Raw genomic sequence first — 21564 nt, 5'->3', positions numbered from 1 at the left:
ATATCAAGAGCAGGGACACGTTTATGTGCATTTTGTTTTGTGATTTCGCCGGAACAAATAGAGAGTCTCCGCAACGGTGTAGATTGAAGCGCTCATTCGTGTGAAGACTGTGCAGTGTGCACGAGCACCAAGAGAACACTATTGCGCCACTGATAACAGCGGCAAGGAGCACTCAACATGATTTCAAAAACAACACATCCCAGCACAGATCGCCTATTATTTAACACAAATAAACTTATTGCTAATCAACTAGAGATGTTTCTTTTTGTATTAGATACATCCGTACAGCAAGATGTTTCAAAAAGTGGTGGGGACAATATCGACCATATGTCACTTTAAGATTATTCTGTTGTCACAATACTTCTTATATCCTAAAGGTTTTTTTTCTTCCTTAGGTTAAACACTATGGTCTGAGGTTCTTGGTTTAGTTTAAGGCACTTATGAGGCAAATAAACAAGATATTCACAAGCAGAACTGTATTCCATCAGTTAACTCTCTTTCTGGATAAGTAGGTGGTTCAGGTGGCCAGACTTGGCTATAATGTGAACTTATTTAAAAGTTAATCAGACTGTTAGTGTCATCCTCAGTTACAGTTTTTTTTCAGTGTAGTTATTTGTAGCTTACTATCGTTTAAAAAAAAAAAAAAAAAAATGTGCTCATTCTAGCCGTCCTGCATTTAGCATTTCCTACCTGCCCTGAAGGATCAAGTGTGGTTTTGCTTATCTTGTGTGCATTTCCCGCCCATGTGTATTTATTGTTGTTTTAATGCTTTATTAACTCTTTGATGTTGATTTGTGTTTGTTCAATGTCAGAGTACCCCCTAACCCCAGACACCCCCAAGAGTGAATCCCGGACGTCCACCAACAATAGCCGACTGGCCGCTTTGAAGAAACAGGCCGACATCGAGCTCAAAGTGAAACAAGGAGCAGAAAATATGATACAGATGTATTCCAACGGCTCTTCCAAGGTAGTAGCCTGCATTTAGAGGAACTGTGGTGTGTGTGTGTGGGTTGTGTAGCTTAATGTATTTGCTTATAAGAACAGTCATTTTGATGGACATAAATTCTCTGGAAAGAAGGGCCAAGACGTTTTTTTGTTTTTAATGTGTTTTGTGTCGCGTTTGACTGTTACAAAGTGGAATTGTAAAAAATACTATCCGATGGGATAGGGAGGTGTGTTGTGTGTGTGTGTGTGTAATATATATGTGTATAATATATGTATAATAAATAAATAAATAAATAATTATTATTATTTATTATTATATATATGTATGTATGTATGTATGTATAAAATACACTTCAAATTACACAAAATACTACACTTCGCTCTTATTCCCAGAGAAGATAAACCGTTTGATCTCTTGAAGAACTTGTGAGAGAAGATTCATCCCAAGAAATGAAAACACATGTTAGCAAACGTGTCTTCTAAAATTGGATGAAATCTCCTCTCCTTTTTCCAAAAGAGGTAAAGGAAGCCAGACCAGACTCATTTATACACATATGCCAATGTCATGGTTGTAACCCCCTAGGGTGCAGCTGACATTAAGGAGAACTGGAATAGAACAGTTCAGTTATGTTTCCCCACCCTCCCCCTCAGGAAATCAGGCTTCAGTGCTAGTTACTGTACATGTATACATACATACATGTAGTATCAGCAGAATCACTCTCATGGTTTGGTTTGGCCTGGAGTGTCTGACCCTCCTTTCCTCCCTTTTATCAAGAACTATGCTGTTAATTAAAGGGCTCTGTGGCTAAAATTATCTTCTTGGACTCACAAAGGAGTTGTGTTAAATCAGCACAGTCTTTGGGGGGAAATATATGGAGTGATAAACATAGGGAGACAGAACAAGGGAGTCTGACTCATTTCCAGATGTATGAACAGTTTAGTACCCTCCAAAAAGCTGTCGCAAAAACATAATCAGCACTATGGCACATGACTTCATTTGACTCACACTGATTAAGAGATACTCCTACGTTTCTCTTGTCCCATGAATGCTCTGTTCAAGAACTTTTATAGCTGCTTTGTGTCCTTGTCCACCACTTGTGGCACCAGACTGAATTGCAAAAAAACAAAACAAAAAAACCTCCCTGTCTTTTAATGCTGGGCCAAACAGGTAGCCCCGTCCCAAACTCACTCCATCAGGCCCTGAAAAAAATTACATAAATCAACTGGAATGTGGGTTTTGTCTGGTCAAGATGAAGTGGTGAGTTCGCATGCAGGTTCCCGACATGCTTTAGACATCCGGAGGAAAGGCCTCTAAGGTAACGTCAGCCTCTAATGGCTACTTACAGGAAGTTCAGTCCAGAGAGACTTCTGACTCAGTCACTAGATTTGAATGCTTGGTTTGACTAGGAAACATCCCTTGACACTTCAGACAGACAGCAAGGTTTTCATTTGTTGGTTTCACTTTAATAACTTTTAAATCATAAAAAGTAAGAAATACTAAGAATATGAATTAAAGGTGCCCTAGAACCAGTTTTTACAAGATGTAATATAAGTCTAAGGTGTCCCCTGAATGTGTCTATGAAGTTTCAGCTCAAAATACCCCATAGATTTTTTTTTAATTAATTTTTTTAACTGCCTATTTTAGGGCATCATTAACTATGCACCGATTCAGGCTACGGCCCCTTTAAATCTCGCGCTCCCTGCCCTCCCGAGCTCTCGATTATAATACAGTGCATTTACAAAGTTCACACAGCTAAAATAACCCTCAAATTGATCTTTACAAGATGTTCGTAATGCATACTGCATGCATGCGTCGGATCATGTGAGTATAGTATTCATTTGGATGTTTACATTTGATTCTGAATGAGTTTGCGGCTGTGCTTTGTGGCTAAAGCTAACATTACACACTGTTGGAGAGATTTACAAAGAATGAAGTTGTTTATGCATTTTACAGACTGCAAGTGTTTAAAATGAAAATAGCGACGGCTCTTGTCTCCGTTAATACAGTAAGAAACGATGGTAACTTTAACCACATTTAACAGTACATTAGCAACATGCTAATGAAACATTTAGAAAGACAATTTACAAATATCACTAAAAATATCATGTAATCATGGATCATGTCAGTTAATATCGCTCCATCTGCCATTTTTCGCTATTGTTCTTGCTTGCTTACCTAGTCTGATGATTCAGCTGTGCAGATCCAGACGTTAATACTGGCTGCCCTTGTGTAATGAGATTTGAATGCATGGTTTGACTAGGAAACATCCCTTGACACTTCAGACAGACAGCAAGGTTTTCATTTGTTGGTTTCACTTTAATAACTTTTAAATCATACAGTGTTACGTATGACATGCAGCACCTTCAACTGGGCTTAAATGCGCAATACATCATGGCCTCAGGGACTTTTTTTATTAAACAGTTAATACATAATACAGACATTCAGGACATACTTTTTTTTTTATTGAATACAGCATTTTAAATCATTTTTGTGTATCGATGTGAACATGTTTTGACAACGTTTTCGTCTGAATAGAATTTGAACTGAATTGTATCTCTTTTTTTTTATATTGAAGGTTTATGAACTATGGATCTGCATTAAAGGGATAGTTCACCCAAAAATGAAAATTCGGTCATTAATTACTCACCCTAATGTTGTTCCAAACCGTAAGACTTTCGTTCATCTTTGGAACACAAACAAAGATCTTTTTGATGAAATATGTGAGCTGTTTGTCCATCCATAGACAGCTACACAATTGATACTTTGACGCTTCAAAAAATTCATAAAGAGATTTTATGAAACTAATTCATATGAATTGAGCGGTTTAGTCCAAATTTTCTGAAGAGACACCATTGCTTTATATTACGAACAGATTGAATTTAGGCTTTTATTTACATAAAAAGTTTCATCAACTCACACATCAGTTGTGGTAAACGGAAGCTCAAATATGTTTTCTTGACGCGTGTGAGAACCAATGAGGTTCATTCTCGTGTTGCGCAGCACGTTTGAGCTTCCGGAAGAGGTTTGTTCTCTCACGTCAAGCAGGTTTGTTTGAGCTTCTGTTTATGTTCGCTCATCAATGATTATATGTGAACAAAAGCCTAAATTAAATCTTCATCATGTAAAGCTATCGAGACTCTTCAGAAAATTTGGACTAAACCACTCAATTCATATGGATTGGTTTTACGATCTCTTTATGAACTTTTTGAAACGTCTAATTGTCAGTTGCATAGCTGTCTATGGAGGGACGGAAAGCTCTCAGATTTCATCAAAAAGATCTTCATTTGTGTTCCGAAGATTAACAAAAGTCTTACGGGTTTGGAACGACATGAGGGTGAGTAATTAATGACAGAATTTTCATTCTTGGGTGAACTAAGCCTTTAAATAATAGCTTACCTGTCATTGTAAAGTGCTATTTGTGCATATTTTATTCCTCCTTTCTTTTCTGAACTCCTTCTGTTTTTACTTTTCTCCTGTGGCTACATCTGTAGGACCGCAAACTGCTCGCAGCAGCTCAGCAGATGCTTCAAGACAGCAAGACAAAGATAGAGTTCATTCGAATGCAGATCCTCAAAGCAAGCCAGACCAGCGAGATGAACTACGAGAACAATGATGGTATGTGGTGTAGCTGATTTCCTCTCTAATTATGTCTATGATTCGCACTTTAAATGGGCAGAAGTGTGGTAAGAAGACATAAATCTGATTTTAGCAGTGACTTCAAGCAAGCCTATCATCAGCCCCCTGGACCTGAGGATAGAAGAGCTACGACATCACTTCCGGATAGAGTCTGCTGTGGCAGAAGGTGCCAAAAATGTGATGAAACTGTTAGGAACAGGAAAGGTGACGGAGAAGAAAGCTCATTCAGAGGTTGGCTTTATTTCTAAATCATTGTTTTTATAGTTGCTTCTCATTGATTGATCGTTCTCTTGTGCTTAAACACTTTAATGTCTGTATCCATTTAATCAAGTTAGTCATTTAACTATATTCTTTTAATAGCCTGCATTGGCTCAAGGGCCAAATGTTTACAGCTTTTCTCACTTTACACAGGACAGGATGGTTAAACTTTAGAACTGTCATGAAATTGTTTTATTCCTGTGTGAGGAATAATACTCTTGTCAGTTTCCTACCTATTGGAAGGTGAATTTGCTTAGTTTTTTTGTTTTGTTTTTTTTTGGAATACAAAACATAAAATGTCATGCTCTGGATAGCCCTACACTCTGTATACAGGGAAAAAAGTCATGTTAGCAGTCAATCAGAATACTAGCTGTAGGCACTGAATCGTTTTGTATATTTGGGATTATTCCGGCAGAGCAAGGTAAAAATCATGGGTTAATTGCACAATTTTGGAAAAAACTGATTGCAATATTTTAATATGATATACACCGATCAGGCATAACATTAGAACCACTGACAGGTGAAGTGAATAACGCTGATTATCTCTTCATCGCGGCACCATTAGGCAGCAAGTGAACATTTTGTCCTGAAAATTGATGTGTTAGAAGCATGAAAATGGGCAAGCGTAAGGATTTGAGTGAGTTTGACAACGGCCAAATTGTGATGACTAGAAGACTGGGTCAGAGCATCTCCAAAACTGCAGCTCTTGTGGGGTGTTTCTGGTCTGCAGTGGTCAGTATCTGTCAAAAGTGGTCGAAGGAAGGAACAGTGGTGAACTGGCGACAGGTCATGGGTGGCCAAGGCTCATTGATGCACTTGGGGAGCGAAGGCTGGCCCGTGTGGTCCGATCCAACAGACAAACTACCGTAGCTCAAATTGCTCAAGAAGTTAATGCTGGTTCTGATAGAAAGGTGTCAGAATACACAGTGCGTCGCAGTTTGTTGCGTATGGGGCTGCATAGTCGCAAATCAGTCAGGGTGCCCATGCTGCCCTGTCCACCGCCAAAAGCACCAATAGTGGGCATGTGAGCATCAGACCAGGCCACCTTCTTCTGTTGCTCTGTGGTCCATTTCTGATACTCACATGCCCACTGTTGGCGCTTTTGGCAGTGGACAGGGGTCAGCATGGGCAACAAGTCTGATCCATGGAGGCCCCATCTCTCAACTTGCAGGACTTAAAGGATCTGCTGCTAACATCTTTGTGCCAGATACCACAGCACACCTTCAGGGGTCTAGTGGAGCCCATGCTTTGACAGGTCAGGGCTGCAAAAGTGGGACCAACACAATATTAGGAAGGTGGTCATATACCATCTCCTGCCTAATATGCTGTTGGTCCCTCTGCATGCTGCCAAAACAGTGCTGACTCGCCAAGACCCTTGAAGGGGTTCTGTGATATCTGGCACCAAGACGTTAGCAGCAGATCCTTCAAGTCCTGTAAGTTGTGAGGTGGAGCTGCCGTGGATCAAACTTGTTGGTCCAGCACATTCCACAGATGTTTAATTGGATTGAGATCTGGAGGCCAGGGCAACACCTTTTAACTCTTTGTGTTCCTGAAATTCTGGGTTGCAACCTGGTCTGCAACAATGAATGGCCAGACCCAGGGTTTCCCAGCAGAACATTGCCCAGAGCATCACACTCCCTCCACTGGCTTGTTGTCATCCCACAGTGCATCCTGGTGCATCACTTCCTCAGGTAAATGGCGCACATGTACACGGCCATCCATGTGATGTAAAAGAACACAGGGCTCATCGGACCAGGTGACCTTCTTCCACTGCTCCAAGATAAGGTTCCGACAAGGTGCTTTCAACGGTGCACAGGGTTCATCATAGGCACTCTGATTGGCCTGCAGCTATGCAGACCTATACACAGCAGAGTGTGATGCACTGTGTTGTGACAAATTCCTCCCATAACCATCATTAAAATTTTGTGTTCCTTGTGCCACAGTAGACCTTCTGTTGGCTCAAACCAGACAGGATTGCCTTTGTCGCTGGTTTGTGGTTTGTCTCTCCTCGGACCACTGTTGGTGAATTCTCACCACTTCTGACTGGAAGCAACCCATAAGCCTTGCCGTTTCAGAAATACTCTGACCCAGTCACCTTGCCATAACAATTTGGCCCTTGCCAAAGTCACTCAGATCTTTATTCCTGCCCATTTCTCCTGTATCCAACCCTTTGATTACGAGAACTGATTGTTTGCTTACTATATAATCTACCCAGACCTTAATATGTGGCCTTGTTAGGAGATGATCAACAATATTCAGCAATGTTTTAGCTCATCTAAAACTCATCTGGCACGTTACATTCACAAATATGTTATAAGAGACTCACAGCACTTGTAGAGTTCATGTGGAGCAGTATATTACTGCAAAATGTCCAATATAGGGCAATTTATATACAGAATTTACCCATGCTGATAAATAGCAAAATCACTAATATTGGCCAATAACTGGTACCAATATATTAGACATTCCTACACACAATAATAACTACTATAAAAGCAAATAATGAAAAAAAAAAAAAAAAAAATTCTACAAAAGTTTAAAAACCAAACATCTGCAATAATTTCTGGTATATGTTAGATATGAGAGATATTTTGAGCATTACTGCCACAAGTTAGTGATGAATTTATGTGTTAAACTGTAGCATACGTCCAGACTCTGTCCCACTCTGTTCCACTCACACTGTCAATGTTATGCATGTAGCACTGTTTATCTTTGTGACGATTCTAAATCCGGTATGTCTTTCAAAGGTCATTAGAGGTTTTGTTGACTTCATTCAAAATGTGTGTATTTATGTCTGTATGCATTTGTAAATGCTGTCTAACTTTGTCTTGCAGGCTCAAGCCCGCTTGAATGAGTCCAGTCAGAAGCTAGACTTGCTGAAGTTCTCTCTAGAGCAGAGACTCAGTGAGTTGCCCAGAAATCACCCGAAGGGAAATCTGATTATGGAGGAATTAGCCATGGTGTCCTCCCCACCTCTCAGTCCCCGCCAAAGCATCATGTCCACCAGCAACCAGTACAGCACTGTGGCCAAACCTGCTGCTCTTACTGGTAACAAAACATAATCCATACAGTGACATGGTACTCAAGGGGTTTTGGACTCTGTTGTTATTTACTGTTCCCATTTTACTTTGGTTTTAACAATGGCAGCTTGTAACAGGGTTAAATCCTATACACACTGGAGCGAAGTGCAAAAGTGAAGTGAATCACAAAACAAAACCATTTAAATGAAATATTTGTCAGGCTGAATGAAAACCAAATTTACTTCAGTCCAACAGGTGGCACAGTGCATCTTTTAGCTGCCATTCATAAGACACAGAGGTGTAGAAGATATATTATATTATATTATATTATATTATATTATATTATATTATATTATATTATATTATATTATATTATATTATATTATATTATATTATATTATATTATATTATATTATTTAAATGTTTGCAAACAGCCATAGACAAAAAAAAAAAAGTCATCATTTTCTCACCTTTGCCAAAGTCCCTTTCAAGTCTGTTCAACACCCCCAGGCGGCAATTTCTGGCATCCAAGACCAAGTCCTGTATATTTGAATGGAGGATTGCTCATAAAAAGTGAAGCCACCACACTGCCATATTGGTATTCCCTCACATTCTGTTGAATTAATAGGAAATTATCTGATTTTGATGAGAAAACATGACCTAAGTTTTCCAGTACATTTTTACTTCACAAACATCTAACATTTAAATGGTTATTTGTTTAAAGTCGGCAATTCTGTTTTTATTCGTACAGTAATTGTAAATTTTTTCGGTAACAGCATGTATTTCGAAGCAATAAGGATAATGACTTAAAGGGATAGTTCACCCAAAAATGAAAATTTGATGTTTATCTGCTTACCCCCAGCGCATCCAAGATGTAGGTGACTTTGTTTCTTTAGTAGAACACAAATGATGATTTTTAACTCCAACCGTTGATGTCTGTCAGTCTTATAATGCGAGTCAATGGTCACACAGTTTATAAGAGTCAATAAACATGCACAGACGAATCCAAATTAAACCCTGCGGCTCGTGACGGCACATTGATGTCCTAAGACACGAAACGATCGGTTTGTGCGAGAAACCGAACAGTATTTATATCATTTTTTACCTCTAAAACACCACTATGTCCAACTGCATTCATCACTCGATTCGTGAGGTCTGATCGCGCTCTGACAACGACAGTGATGTCTAGCACTCGTTGTCAGAGCGCGATCAGACATCACCAAGCAATTGCTGAATGCAGTTGGACATAGTGGTGTTTTAGAGGTAAAAAATGATATAAATACTGTTCGGTTTCTCGCACAAACCGATCGTTTCGTGTCTTAGGACATCAATGTGCCGTCACGAGCCGCAGGGTTTAATTTGGATTCGTCTGTGCATGTTTATTGACTCTTATAAACTGTGTGACCATTGACTCGCATTATAAGACTGACAGACATCGACGGTTGGAGTTAAAAATCATCATTTGTGTTCTACTGAAGAAACAAAGTCACCTACATCTTGGATGCACTGGGGGTAAGCAGATAAACATCAAATTTTCATTTTTGGGTGAACTATCCCTTTAAACATTGGTTAAATTAATAATTAGCTCAACAATATATACAAATAACACTTAATTCATATGCAAACTGTCATGCTAGTAAAAAGCGATAGAATTTGAGCTGACCTATGACTTTTTAACAGTCTCCAAGGGTCTGAAGTGGATGTAGGTCAACAAAAAGACATCAGGAAATAATATACAAACACACTTCACAACTTTTTTTCAGAGAAATGATGCTGACTGTGTATTGATTTAAAGACTTGAAGCTTTATTTTCAAGCATTTATACTTTCGCTTCAAGCATGATGCATGGTAAACTTTTTTTTCTTTTCTTTTTTTTTTATAAATATAATATAGTGCAATTTAGTAGGGGTGTAACGGTATGCAGGAGTCCAAGTTTGGTAACCCCCCCCCCCCCATATGCTTTTTTTGAACAGACAGTAGTGCAAATTACAGTTTGTTCCACCTTGCAGCATTTAGTCCCCCTGAGGTAGTTGGTACAGTACAGCCTCCTTTAGTGTATTAAGCATTAGGTATTAAACAGAATCCATTCTTGCATAGGTCATATTTTTTTGTAGGGCTGATAAAAAACAAAAAGCATTTGGTCTCAGTCAGCTACAAAACTGAAAAGCATCTCATGTTATAAAAGTACAAAATAAATAGAATAATGAAAAATAAACCTTTTTTGCGCGTGAGAGTTCATTAACATGCGGCGACAATGGCGGATTAACAAAGTTCAATATTACGCTTTTTCAAGAAATCACGCAAGCATGTTTGAGCTTCTGCAAAAACCAATGAGGTTTGTTGTCACACATCAAGTAAGTGTACGTTTGAGCTGCCATTGACCATATTTTATCTACTCTGTTCCCTGGTTTCACCGACGAGTCTTCTCCGTTGATCAATAACTATATGTGAATAAAAGCCTAAAGGAAATCTGTACATCACATTAGGCAATTTGTCTCTTCAGAACACTTGGATTAATCCGCTCAATTCATATGGATTACTTTTATACTTTTTAAAGCATCAAAGTTTTGGGGAATGGACTTCCAATGGATGGACAGAAATCTCTCTGGTTTTATTAAAAATATCTTTATTTGTTTAAAACAAAAGTCTTACGGGTTTGGGACAACTGATGACAGAATTTTAGAAGTATTCTCTTCATTTAGTTTTCATTTAGTTATGTTTGGTAAAATAAGTTCTAGACAAAATCCATATGCTTATACTTTATTGCTAGATGAGTTTTGGAAGAAAAAACAAACAACAACCTATACATGGGTGGAAAAATCCACCTGTGTTCAGCTGAATTTTTGTCTCCGTGAATAGATCCATAGGAATGCATTGTTTCAATTTATAGTCTTTTCCCCTGCAAATATTCACTCCCTGTGTGAATAGGCCCTTTAGTCCTTTATCACAACACATGTTACTGTACGTTTAACCCTGTTTGAGAGGGGGAGCAGCTGTCTGGGTATAGGCATGTAGGAACTACACTCGACTTTTCGCACAGTGTTCACCAGTGGCCCCCTCCTCCACCCTTGGCTTTATCGCACACAACTTTGACCTTCACTCTAAAGGATAACGAGAGAGCTTACGTTACCATTGTAGACTTGTACCATGCAGTGCTTTCCATATAAGGCCCTATAACTACTGCATGTGTCTTGAAATAGCCATTTGTAATTGTTTGCACACTTATTATCTTGTGTTAATCAGAATAGATGTGCTTAGTGATTTACATCTCAAGATCACGCAGCATTTTGGCTCTGAGTTGGGTTTCTGTTGTAAATCCGCAGGCACATTAGACGTGAGGCTCATGGGCTGTCAGGACCTCCTGGAGAATGTCCCGGGTCGCTCAAAGACAGCATCTGTTTCTCTGCCCGGCTGGAGCCCCAGTGAGGCACGATCCTCATTTATGAGCCGAGGAAACAAGAACAAATCTGGCAGCAGCCGAACCCTGTCCAAGTCTGATGATCTGTCCAGTTGAGTGGCTTTGTATTTGTTGTAAATTCCCTTTGAAAATCCAAGTTAAGATCGTTCCTAAGGAACTTCCTAAGGAACAGTTGAGCTTCACCATTTCAAATAGAGTAACCATTGTAAATTACGCTTCATTCACACACGTATAGTCTGCATTTAGCAAACTAGTAAGTAAGGCTCTGCAATTTGACATTATTTCATCTTCACTCGTCTTCCCATCAAAATGACTGCAAACTTTTATTCTATAAAGTTATGTGGAAAATAACAGACTTGTTATGACGTATTAAGTGTACACTACCATTCAGAAGTTTGGGTCAGTAATATTTTCTTATTTTTCTTAAAGATATTAATTTTATTTTGGTATGATGCATTTAATTGATCAAATGTGACAGTAAAGACATTTATAATGTTATGAAAGATTTATTTTTACAAATAAATGTTCTTATGAACTTTCTATTCATTATAGAATCCTAAATAAACATCAATTATTTTGATTTTGTAATATTTCACAATATTACTTTTTTATTGTATTTTTAATCAAATGCAGCCTTGCTGAGCATGAGAGACTTCTTTCAAACTTTTGAATGGTATTGTATATTAAGGTTGTCAGTTGATTCAATATTATTTTAATTAGTTTTTTAACATTTAATTCAAATGCTACTGATTTATTACATGATGTTCAGATTAATTAAATCACAAGTAATTGAATATATCAATATTTGCTTAGATAATCTTCCTGTAAAAAAAATAGTCATTTAAATCCAAGAAAGGCAGTTACACAAGATCTGTTCTTGTATTCCATCTGTGCTATTTTCAAATTTTTAGTGTAAGTGTTTTTGTTATTTTTAACGTCTTTGAGGCGTATTTTTATTTTCAGCACAGCATATTTTATGAATTGAATTAAATCAATGTATTATATATAAAATATAATGAATTTATATTCATGCCTGTGTTAAAGACTAATAGTTTGAGTTGTTTTGTGCTGTTATGGCAGATGAAATCAGTGCCGTTCTGAAGCTGGACAACACAGTTGTGGGACAGACCCATTGGAAGCCAGTCAGCAACCAATCTTGGGACCAGAAGTTCACGCTGGAACTTGACCGGGTAATGCATGAGAAATTGCATAAAACACAGTTGTCAAACCACAGCCTTATCCCATAATCCCCTCAACACATGAGATGATGGGTACACATATGCACACATGCTCTCCTTTCCAGCCTTTCTCAATTAACTTTGGAAATGTTAATCCCAGATTTGACCCAGTTCTTATGGAAACGCACAAAAGGCGGATCAGAAGTCAGCGTTCGTAATCTCTTCAATCTCACATATATAAATATTCCCTTTCTGTTACGGCTATATATTTATTGAGTTGCACAAGCAAACCTCAGCTTACTTTTCGTCTTTGTCATTATCACAGTCAACATTATTTCCGTTCGATATGTCCTGTGGACAAATGGATATCTCCATTTGTCCACATTAAAGCTGCAGTAGGTAACTTTTGTAAAAATGTATTTTTTACATATTTGTTAAACCTGTCATTATGTCCTGACAGTAGAATATGAGACAGATAATCTGTGAAAAAATCAAGCTCCTCTGGCTCCTCCCAGTGGTCCTATTGCCATTTGCAGAAATACACCGCTCCCGGTAAGAACCAACCAATCAGAGTCAGGAGGAGTGTCTTAGCAGTGTCAATCAAGCTCGTGTGCGCGCTGATCACACTCCTATCATGCACAGCCATAGTGCACAGCGTGTACAGGCATTCAAATTCAAGATTACCAGTGTGCAGCAGCTTTGCTTATGACGGACAAACAATCCAGTTTCGTACGTATAATACCCCATAAAGTGCGTATCATATGCACGCGAAAAACTCATTTTGGCGTATATATTCTATGAGATTACAAACTCGTACTATTGATACGCATTTTCGTGTGATCGGGCTCTATTAAGTCATGATATGCAGTTTTAAGATTTTTTCAGGCGAGAATGTGCTGGTTTAAAGCTCAAATTTGTGGTTAATTGATAAAGATAGCGCCTTTCTAAAAATTTGATCTGACGTTGTCGGAGTTTTGAGATCCAGGCGATCACCGGACTCTCAGCGCTCATGTACCCAGCCGAGAGCAGCCTTACCTCGGCTAATCCTTCTGACGTTTGCCGCTGGCTCCGTTTTGGCTGAGGGCAACGTGACGTTTCATAAATTTATATATGGCTATTTAACTTTTGTATCATACTAAAGCGCTGATTTTGTACGCTTGACTGAATTGTTTGCTTTATTTCTTATTGTATATTTTTATACCTTTTATAATGGCTATTATTGAACATTAAAACTGACATTTAACAAAAAGAGAAGGTTGTGTTTTATGTTAAAGCCTATTTCATTTCATTACAGTGAAGATAATCAGAGTATGCACAAATAGTATTACATTTAATATGTTTGAAATGTAAACGAAAAGAGGCAGGGTTGTTTAATATTTCGTTTTGTTATAAATATAAGCAGACATTGCAGATAATTAATCACTCGTTGCCTGAGGCTATTAATATGTTTTTGTTTGTTTCTTTAAATAAAACGAAAAGAGGCAGAGTGGTTTAATAACAAATTTTGTTTTATTCTTGGCTAAAATATACATACAGAGATAACCGGAGAATCCAGTTATTTGCGTACTGTAACATTAGTTACCGTTATATTATCTTACTAGCTATTTATTACTTATAGAAATAGTGCATATACGTCATATAGTTACATTACATGTATTGCAAAATACGTAATGTTTTGAGGACCAAGTTTGTAGTCAAAGTATGGGAAGGCCATAGTCAATGTAAATCATATTGTTGATGTTTCGTCCGTACCAGTGAATGTGCTATAACTGTTTATCCGCCGTCATCGGTCCTGCTTGCTTACTAGCCTGCGCGTTCACGGCAGGTTCCGTTGTGATGGGGGAGGAGCTGTGGAGGGAGGGCTGTAGCGCAGCAGAGAGCAAGGGGGAGTGACCTGTGAGTTGTGCTTGTTCAAATTCTCAGGCTAAGTCAACGTTTTCTAAAAACTCCCTACTGCAGCTTTAAGAAATGGGTTGATTTGCAGGCACTCTTATTTTTCTTTTGATGGAATTGCACAGGTTTCTTCTTGACATATCCCAAAATAAGTGTAAATTATCCTCCTCAGGGAAGATATTGGAAATAGTTGAAAGTTGGACTGATTTGGAGGCTTACTACTTGCTTTGTTATTGTATTCAATTTATATTTGAGGATTGATTATTGACTGTAGGTTTGGACTTGCTTTTGAATGCGTGATGGCGTAATCTTTTAATCTCATGGCAGGCAACGAGAGAGCTCTAATCAGCAGTTGTGCAATGGCAGACAGACTCTGACAATACCTGTAAAAGGCTTGTAAATGTCAAACCTTTGGCTGTGATCTGTAGTAATAGTCATAAGTGGTGTGTGCTGGGTTAAGCTTCACTGTTACTGTTGCTCATACTACAGATTCATGGTCACAGCATAAATGGTGAGGTGTTAGGCCCTTAAACTTCAGCTGGTCCTTCACCATTTGTGCTGTGGACAGGAATAATATCTCATCATGTAGCTTATCATGTAGAGGGCTTTGTTATTATAGGGAACTAGAAATACAAATATAAATAATACAAATTTGGCATTTTTTACTCTATTGAAGAATAATAAAGCACTTGGCCAATGTTTTAAAGTTTTTAATTGCCATTTAAAATTAATTAATTTTTTTTTTTTTCTATTTTTGTCTAATCTAATTTTTTTAATATAATTTAAATTTTGAATTAAACATTTTTAAATGTCTTTTTTTTTTGTCAATTTGAATAGTGATTTGTCTGTGGATTTCTTCTTTTTTTTTAACTAATATAATGATGTATTATTATTATATATATATATATATATATATATATATATATATATATATATATATATATATATATATATATATATATATATATATATATATATATATATATATGTGTGTGTGATCAGAAGTACAGTTTTCAGCTGATGGACTATAAAATAAGTAAAGATCCCATATAGAAATAAACTGAAGGAGAATCCTGTAAGCAGCTACCCGTAACTTTCTAGTAGGGCTGTAACAGTACACAAAACTCACGGTTCGGTACGTACCTCGGTTTTGAAGTCACGGTTCGGTACGGTTTTCGCTACAGCAGGTAGGGAGAAAACTAAACATAAAATTGCTTTGCTAATGCTATAAACTATGCATTAACCTAAATTCAATTGCTTTTTATTTTTAGATCAAATAATCAACACTCAAATAACAAATTGTATGCAAACATGTAAGCTGGACATAAGGCAGTTTTTGCATTAACTAAATGTTTTTATTCCAGTTCGTTGTTGAAATATAATCATTTCTACATAGTGGCTGTCATTTTCACAACAGACTTATTTAAACATACATTAAATAGCCTAATCAGGACATCACTAAAAGGTTAAGTAAAATATAATGATTATATAGGCTAATACAGTGCATATAGTAAGAGAAAGAGTTCATTTCTCTAGCGAACTAACAAACTTTGGAGACTGAATGGCTTTTCTGAGGTAAATGCTACATGACATATTACTTACAAGCTTTCATTAATGTCTTTCCGCCATTGAAACACTGATTGATCAATTACACGAGATATGACTTATTCAGTAAGTTGTACTGTATCTTTCAACATACCTTCAGATGTTCTTTCATGTTTATTCTGTAACTAGTATTAAAGAAGAAGAGATGATCACGTTCACTCGCGCTGCCGGTTGAACTGAGGTGCCTATACAGTGATCTGTCACACCGCATCAAAGCGCGTCAAAGCAGCATTTTATGTTTAAATTTCATGATTTTGTGGACAGAATTTGAAGGATGACACTTTGTTTCTTATCGAAAGTAACAAAACACAGAGCTTATTGCGATTATTGGTGGTTGGGCTACAATGTTGCAATGTAATTCTTCCGTACACACGTGCACTGAACCAAAAGCCCTGTACCGGAACGGTTCGGTACGAATACTTGTACCTTTACGCCCCTACTTCCTAGCAAACATATAGCAATGCTCTGGCAACCATGCACAGCACTGTAATGAAACTAAACAGAATTTTTAATTTTTTTCATAAATCCATTTAGGTTAAAACTACTTATGTACACTACTGTTCAAAAGTTTGCGGTTGGTAAGATTAGTTTTTTTATGGTTTTGAAAGACATGCACAAGGCTGTATTTATTTGATCAAAATATTGTGAAATATTATTACAATTTAAAACATCTTTTCTTTTTTAAAATGTAATTTATTCCTGTATGATGGCTGCTAAAAAATTCAGCTTCATTACTTCAGTCTTCAGTGTCATATGATCCTTCAAAAATCATTGTAATATTCTGATTTGGTGCTTAAGAATCATTTTTTATCATAGTTGAAAACGGTTGTGCTGTTTGATATTTTTGTGGAAACTGATACATTTTTACAAGATGATGTATACAGTGTGTATGTACTTAATATGAGATATTAAATGCTTTTTTTGGTTGGCATATAGTCGCGTGAACTGGAGATAGCTGTGTATTGGAGAGACTGGCGCTCACTGTGTGCTGTGAAGTTTTTACGGCTGGAGGACTTCCTGGACAACCAGCGTCATGGCATGTGCCTCTACCTGGAACCGCAAGGAACACTGTTTGCTGAGGTAATTAAATTTTTTCATCACACACTGACATGCATTATACAGATTTGATGGCTTTGTTGTGGATATTTTTGAGATTTTCTTTGCCTCTTTGGACACAGGTTACATTTTTTAACCCAGTTATTGAGAGGCGACCTAAACTACAAAGGCAAAAGAAAATCTTCTCCAAACAGCAAGGTAAGATTATGAAGTGGCAAATATGCCTTAGTGTTGAGAAGGGTTGACATGTTCGCTCAAACAGATTAGATTAAGCAGCCTACTCCTAACACAGTTCTGTGGTTCAATATTGCTCTGCTGTGGGGCCAGTGTTTACACGGTGAAGTCAGAATGAACTTTGACCTTCTTGTTTGAACTTACTTGAACCCTGTATTTACAAAGAAGGAGAATAGCTGGTTTAAGCTGTGTTCCAAAATCTCATGAGCTGCCTAAGTAGGCAGCTGCCTTCTAAGAAAGCACTTTACCGTCAAGGAATCCCCATAAAGGGTCAGTTTGGATCTGACAGGTTAACTTATAGGTGTCACACAAATGTTCTGCATGTGAGACTCGAGTCTAAAGTTTTAAGATAGCATGTCTCTAAGCTAACAGCCTATTCACATCAGCTTAACTTATAAGTACATAGAAAAGAGAGAAAAGAAAATAAGAATCTTATTTGGTGGCCAGCTTTATTCACAATGCAATAGAAAAGAGATTAGAACACCCCTCTGGGGAGAGAAAAAAAAAAAAAACGTGTGAAGGATACATGCTATGTTGTCTCAGTGTGGCTAAAATTAGGTACTATATCTTGGAGTGTTCACACTTGGCAAGTTTGGTTTGATTATTGCTCTGTTTAAACCCCTAAAGAGGTGAGTCTTGGTTCATTGAACCAAATTAACTCTGTAGCAATTGGACTGCAATATATATGCAACGGACCAAAGATATCGTGATGTGATGTCACGATGCGACCCTAAAAAGCACAGAATGCTCAAGTATGCCTGGTTTGTCTCGACATAGTCGCGATATTGCCCATTACAGTTCAGTACACATATCGGAAACACTGTCTTCATGCAGCAGATCTTTGTAACACAGGAATTCCTGAATCTGATTTGACTCCTTTACACATTTTTTAAGCTCTTTGTGAGCTCTCAGCTGGTAGAAATACCATCATATGTACACACATACAACGAGCGCATTTACCTTAGCGCACAGCAGTGATTTGGATGCTCAGTAAGTTCCATCACAAAATATGTCATAAATACAAAGTTCTGTCATGAAACTCTAGATGGCGCAGGCTGATAGGTCCTTAAAGGGATAGTTCACCCAAAAATGAAAATTATTCCATGATTTACTCACCCTCAAGCCCTCCTAGGTGTATATGACTCTCTTCTTTTAGATGAACACAATCCGAGATATATTTTAAAATATCCTTAGTCCTCCAAGGTTTATAATGGTTGTGAATGGTAGACCAAATTCTGAAGACAGAAAAAATGCATCCATCCATTAAAAAAAAAAAAAAAAAATGAATCCATACGACTCCCAAGGGTTAATAATGGCCTTTTGAAGCGAAGGGATGCATTTTTGTAAGAAAAATATCCATATTTAAAACTTTATATATTCAAACAACTAGTTTCCGGCGAACGACCGCACGCAGAATGCGCAAGTCAACTTGCGCCAAATGAGTAATCCTCTGACGCGATGTATGATGCAGGATGTAGGAGTATCGTAAGCTTAGATGCCTCTCGCGGTTCAAACAAATACGTCTGGGCAACAAACTCAAGCTCCTCTTCTCTTATATCAAAATCCTCTGACATTTTTCTGAAAAATTTCGTGATTCGTGACCAGTGTTTTGTTTTGCTCTCTCCTCTGCGTTCATCATTGTCATTGTGTCAAGTCAAAGGTTGCATCTTCCGCCCAAATGAACGTGCGCAGTATGCCTATGGTCGTCCACCGGAAGCTCGTTATTTGAATTTATAAAGTTAAAATATGGATATTTTTCTTAAAAAACGCTTCAAAAGGCCTTTATTAACCCTCCTGAGTCATATGGATTCTTTTTTTTTTTCTTTTTTTTTATGGATGGATCAAGCGGCAACCTCCCCCTTTCTCTCGTGAAGCCAATACGGAAGTAACTTAAACTGCGATTCATCGACTGGCCACTAGGGACAGGCTCCAAAAGAGAGCAGAATCTCATAGAGTCCCATGTTAAATTGGCCAAGTTTATAGCAGAAAAAAACATGTTTACAAGTTGGTTCAAATTGTGGTTTTGGTCTATACTGCTATTTTTGCCCTTCATGACAACTCTGAGGGGGGTGAATTTTTTTATAACTTATCCGTTTAAATTATATTAAGCCTTAAAGTTCTGCATAATTAAGGGCGTGGTCACTTGAGTGACAGGTAGATTGCGCTGCTGTCTGTGAGCCCTGTTACCTCAGCTGCCGCTGAATTTGGCATCTCAGCCGTTTTTGTGTTTTTTTTTTTTCTCGATTATTTTATACAATTATAAAATATGGCTTGCTGCATAATATTCGAGACTGATGTGTGTCTGTGTAGATGTGCATGCATGGGTAAGAGACACAGAACACACGTTGTTGGATCGTGGCATTGGCTGAAAGTTTTGATTGTGAGATTTACTACAATGACAATACCAGGAGGATATAGAACTCTGACAGCATTGCTTGGATATTATAACTAAAACTGCTGCACTATTTTGAAAAAAAATATACTTTGGACACAGGCACATTTTGTTAGATACGATCGTATAAAGTTTTACAACATAAACGCTGCTCAGATTGCATCCTTTCTTGAAGAACGATGACAGAGAGCAGATCATTCAGAAGAAATGTGAAATATTTTTTTTGCAATGGACACTCATATTTTACCCAAGTGCCACAGATTGGATTCATCTCGCGATCTCTATTTCATTATAAAGGTATGAAGTCCCATTTGATTTTCCATGTTGTTATTTGCACACCCAACACTACTGGTGTTGGAGCATCTATATCTTAAAGAAACACCGTAGATTGACAGTAAACCTTTAGAACGTTCTGATGATAAAACTTATCTTCATCAATATTTTAGATCGTATCTAAGATAGATAGCTCCTTTGCTTGCTAACATGGTCACGTCGTGCTAGGTGGGCGTGGTTTCAGCAACCAGTCACATCAGCTCAAACCACCTCCCCACCTCTTTGCCCATTTTCAGTTATCCGGGAGTGACGTGCGGTGACGCGCAGCTAAGATGGCCGCGGCCTCATTTATGCGTCAAAACTGCTGTTCAGAACTCTATGGGTGACGTCACGGACGCTACGTCCATATTTTTTTTACAGTCTATGGGATGGATGGATGCATTTTTTCTGTCTTCAGAATTTGGTCTACCATTCACAACCATTATAAACTTTGGAGGACTAAGGATATTTTTAAATATATCTCGGATTGTGTTCGTCTGAAACAAGATAGTCATATACACCTAGGATGGCTTGAGGGTGAGTAAATCATGGGATTATTTTCATTTTTGGGTGAACTATCCCTTTAACTCAACCTGCTTGCAATCAAATCATTCTCAAAGGGCACAGCTGATTGGTTCCTGCTGTATCATAAAGTGGATTTCATTCATTCCATTAATATCAGTAGCCAGTGAGCTCACATTCTCAACCTTCAAATAGCATTTGCTGTAGCAGTGCAGTGCGCTTTCAGAAACCCTCCACCTTCCCCAGCTCCACATGTATAGATCTGCTACGGGTAATTCATGTACGCTATATTGTGCAGCAGCATGTCTTACTTGCTCCATCAGCATGTTGTGTATGGATTGGCAGTAGCAAGTCCCATTCTTGCTCTGCTGCAGCAGCAGCGTAGCAGATCTATTCTGCCAAAACCAAATATATCAACATTGTTACACCCATTACCAAGCCAAAACCCTCAAGAGAGTTGTCATGACAGAACTTTTTTTTTTTGGTGTTTGGTGTTAAAAATGACAGTGAACACTAAGCGAACCAGGACTAATGTATTGTCTTCTTTTTTGGTACAGACCAAAAGAACCAAGAACCACTGATCTACAATGTGAACACACCCTTAGTTGTATAAACCTTGCCAGAAAACAAATGTACAATGCTTTAAAATACTACCTCCATAGTAGCGCACCAGGTTTTGGAACTAATGTTATCTTCTTCTTAGAGGTTTCTTCATCTCATACATAAACCTTATTCCTCTTAGGTAAAACGTTCCTGCGTGCCCCTCAGATGAACATTAACATCGCCACCTGGGGCAGGTTGGTGAGAAGAGCCATTCCGTCAATCAATAACTCATTCAGTCCTGGGGCGACTGATCTGGGCTCAGCGTTGAGCCCTGAAATGGCACCAATCGGCCATCCAGACGCACACTCCCTACCCAGGTGCATATACGTACAAAAGCATTCCATCTCATCCACACAGACTCATTTCCTACAAGAGCTTCAGTAACGGAAAGCCCTCAAACTATTCTGCAGTCTTTGATAAACAAAGACTAATCTGTCTGGAAACATAATTGGTTTTCTATATTTAGATAATGAGATGACTTAACATTCCTG

At 38.0% G+C, this 21564-nt stretch overlaps 1 protein-coding gene across 2 annotated transcripts in view; it reads left to right on the top strand.

Annotated features, from left to right (window-relative positions):
- pkn2b (protein kinase N2b) overlaps positions 1-21564 on the top strand; it is a 63693-nt gene that overhangs the window by 31850 nt on the left and 10279 nt on the right. The window contains exons 3-11 of one of the 2 annotated variants that reach the window (XM_048199624.1): positions 813-967; positions 4438-4561; positions 4659-4813; positions 7675-7888; positions 11184-11369; positions 12359-12468; positions 16891-17034; positions 17133-17208; positions 21213-21390. In XM_048199624.1, coding sequence (XP_048055581.1) covers positions 813-967; positions 4438-4561; positions 4659-4813; positions 7675-7888; positions 11184-11369; positions 12359-12468; positions 16891-17034; positions 17133-17208; positions 21213-21390 — 1342 coding nt within the window. Of the gene's footprint in view, positions 1-812; positions 968-4437; positions 4562-4655; positions 4814-7674; positions 7889-11183; positions 11370-12358; positions 12469-16890; positions 17035-17132; positions 17209-21212; positions 21391-21564 lie in introns of both variants that reach the window. The other variant, XM_048199623.1, reaches the window with a different exon arrangement.

Source organism: Megalobrama amblycephala, linkage group LG8 (genome assembly GCF_018812025.1).
Source record: "Megalobrama amblycephala isolate DHTTF-2021 linkage group LG8, ASM1881202v1, whole genome shotgun sequence".
NCBI classification, from domain to species: Eukaryota; Metazoa; Chordata; class Actinopteri; order Cypriniformes; family Xenocyprididae; genus Megalobrama; species Megalobrama amblycephala.
This window is presented reverse-complemented; position numbering and strand designations above follow the sequence as displayed.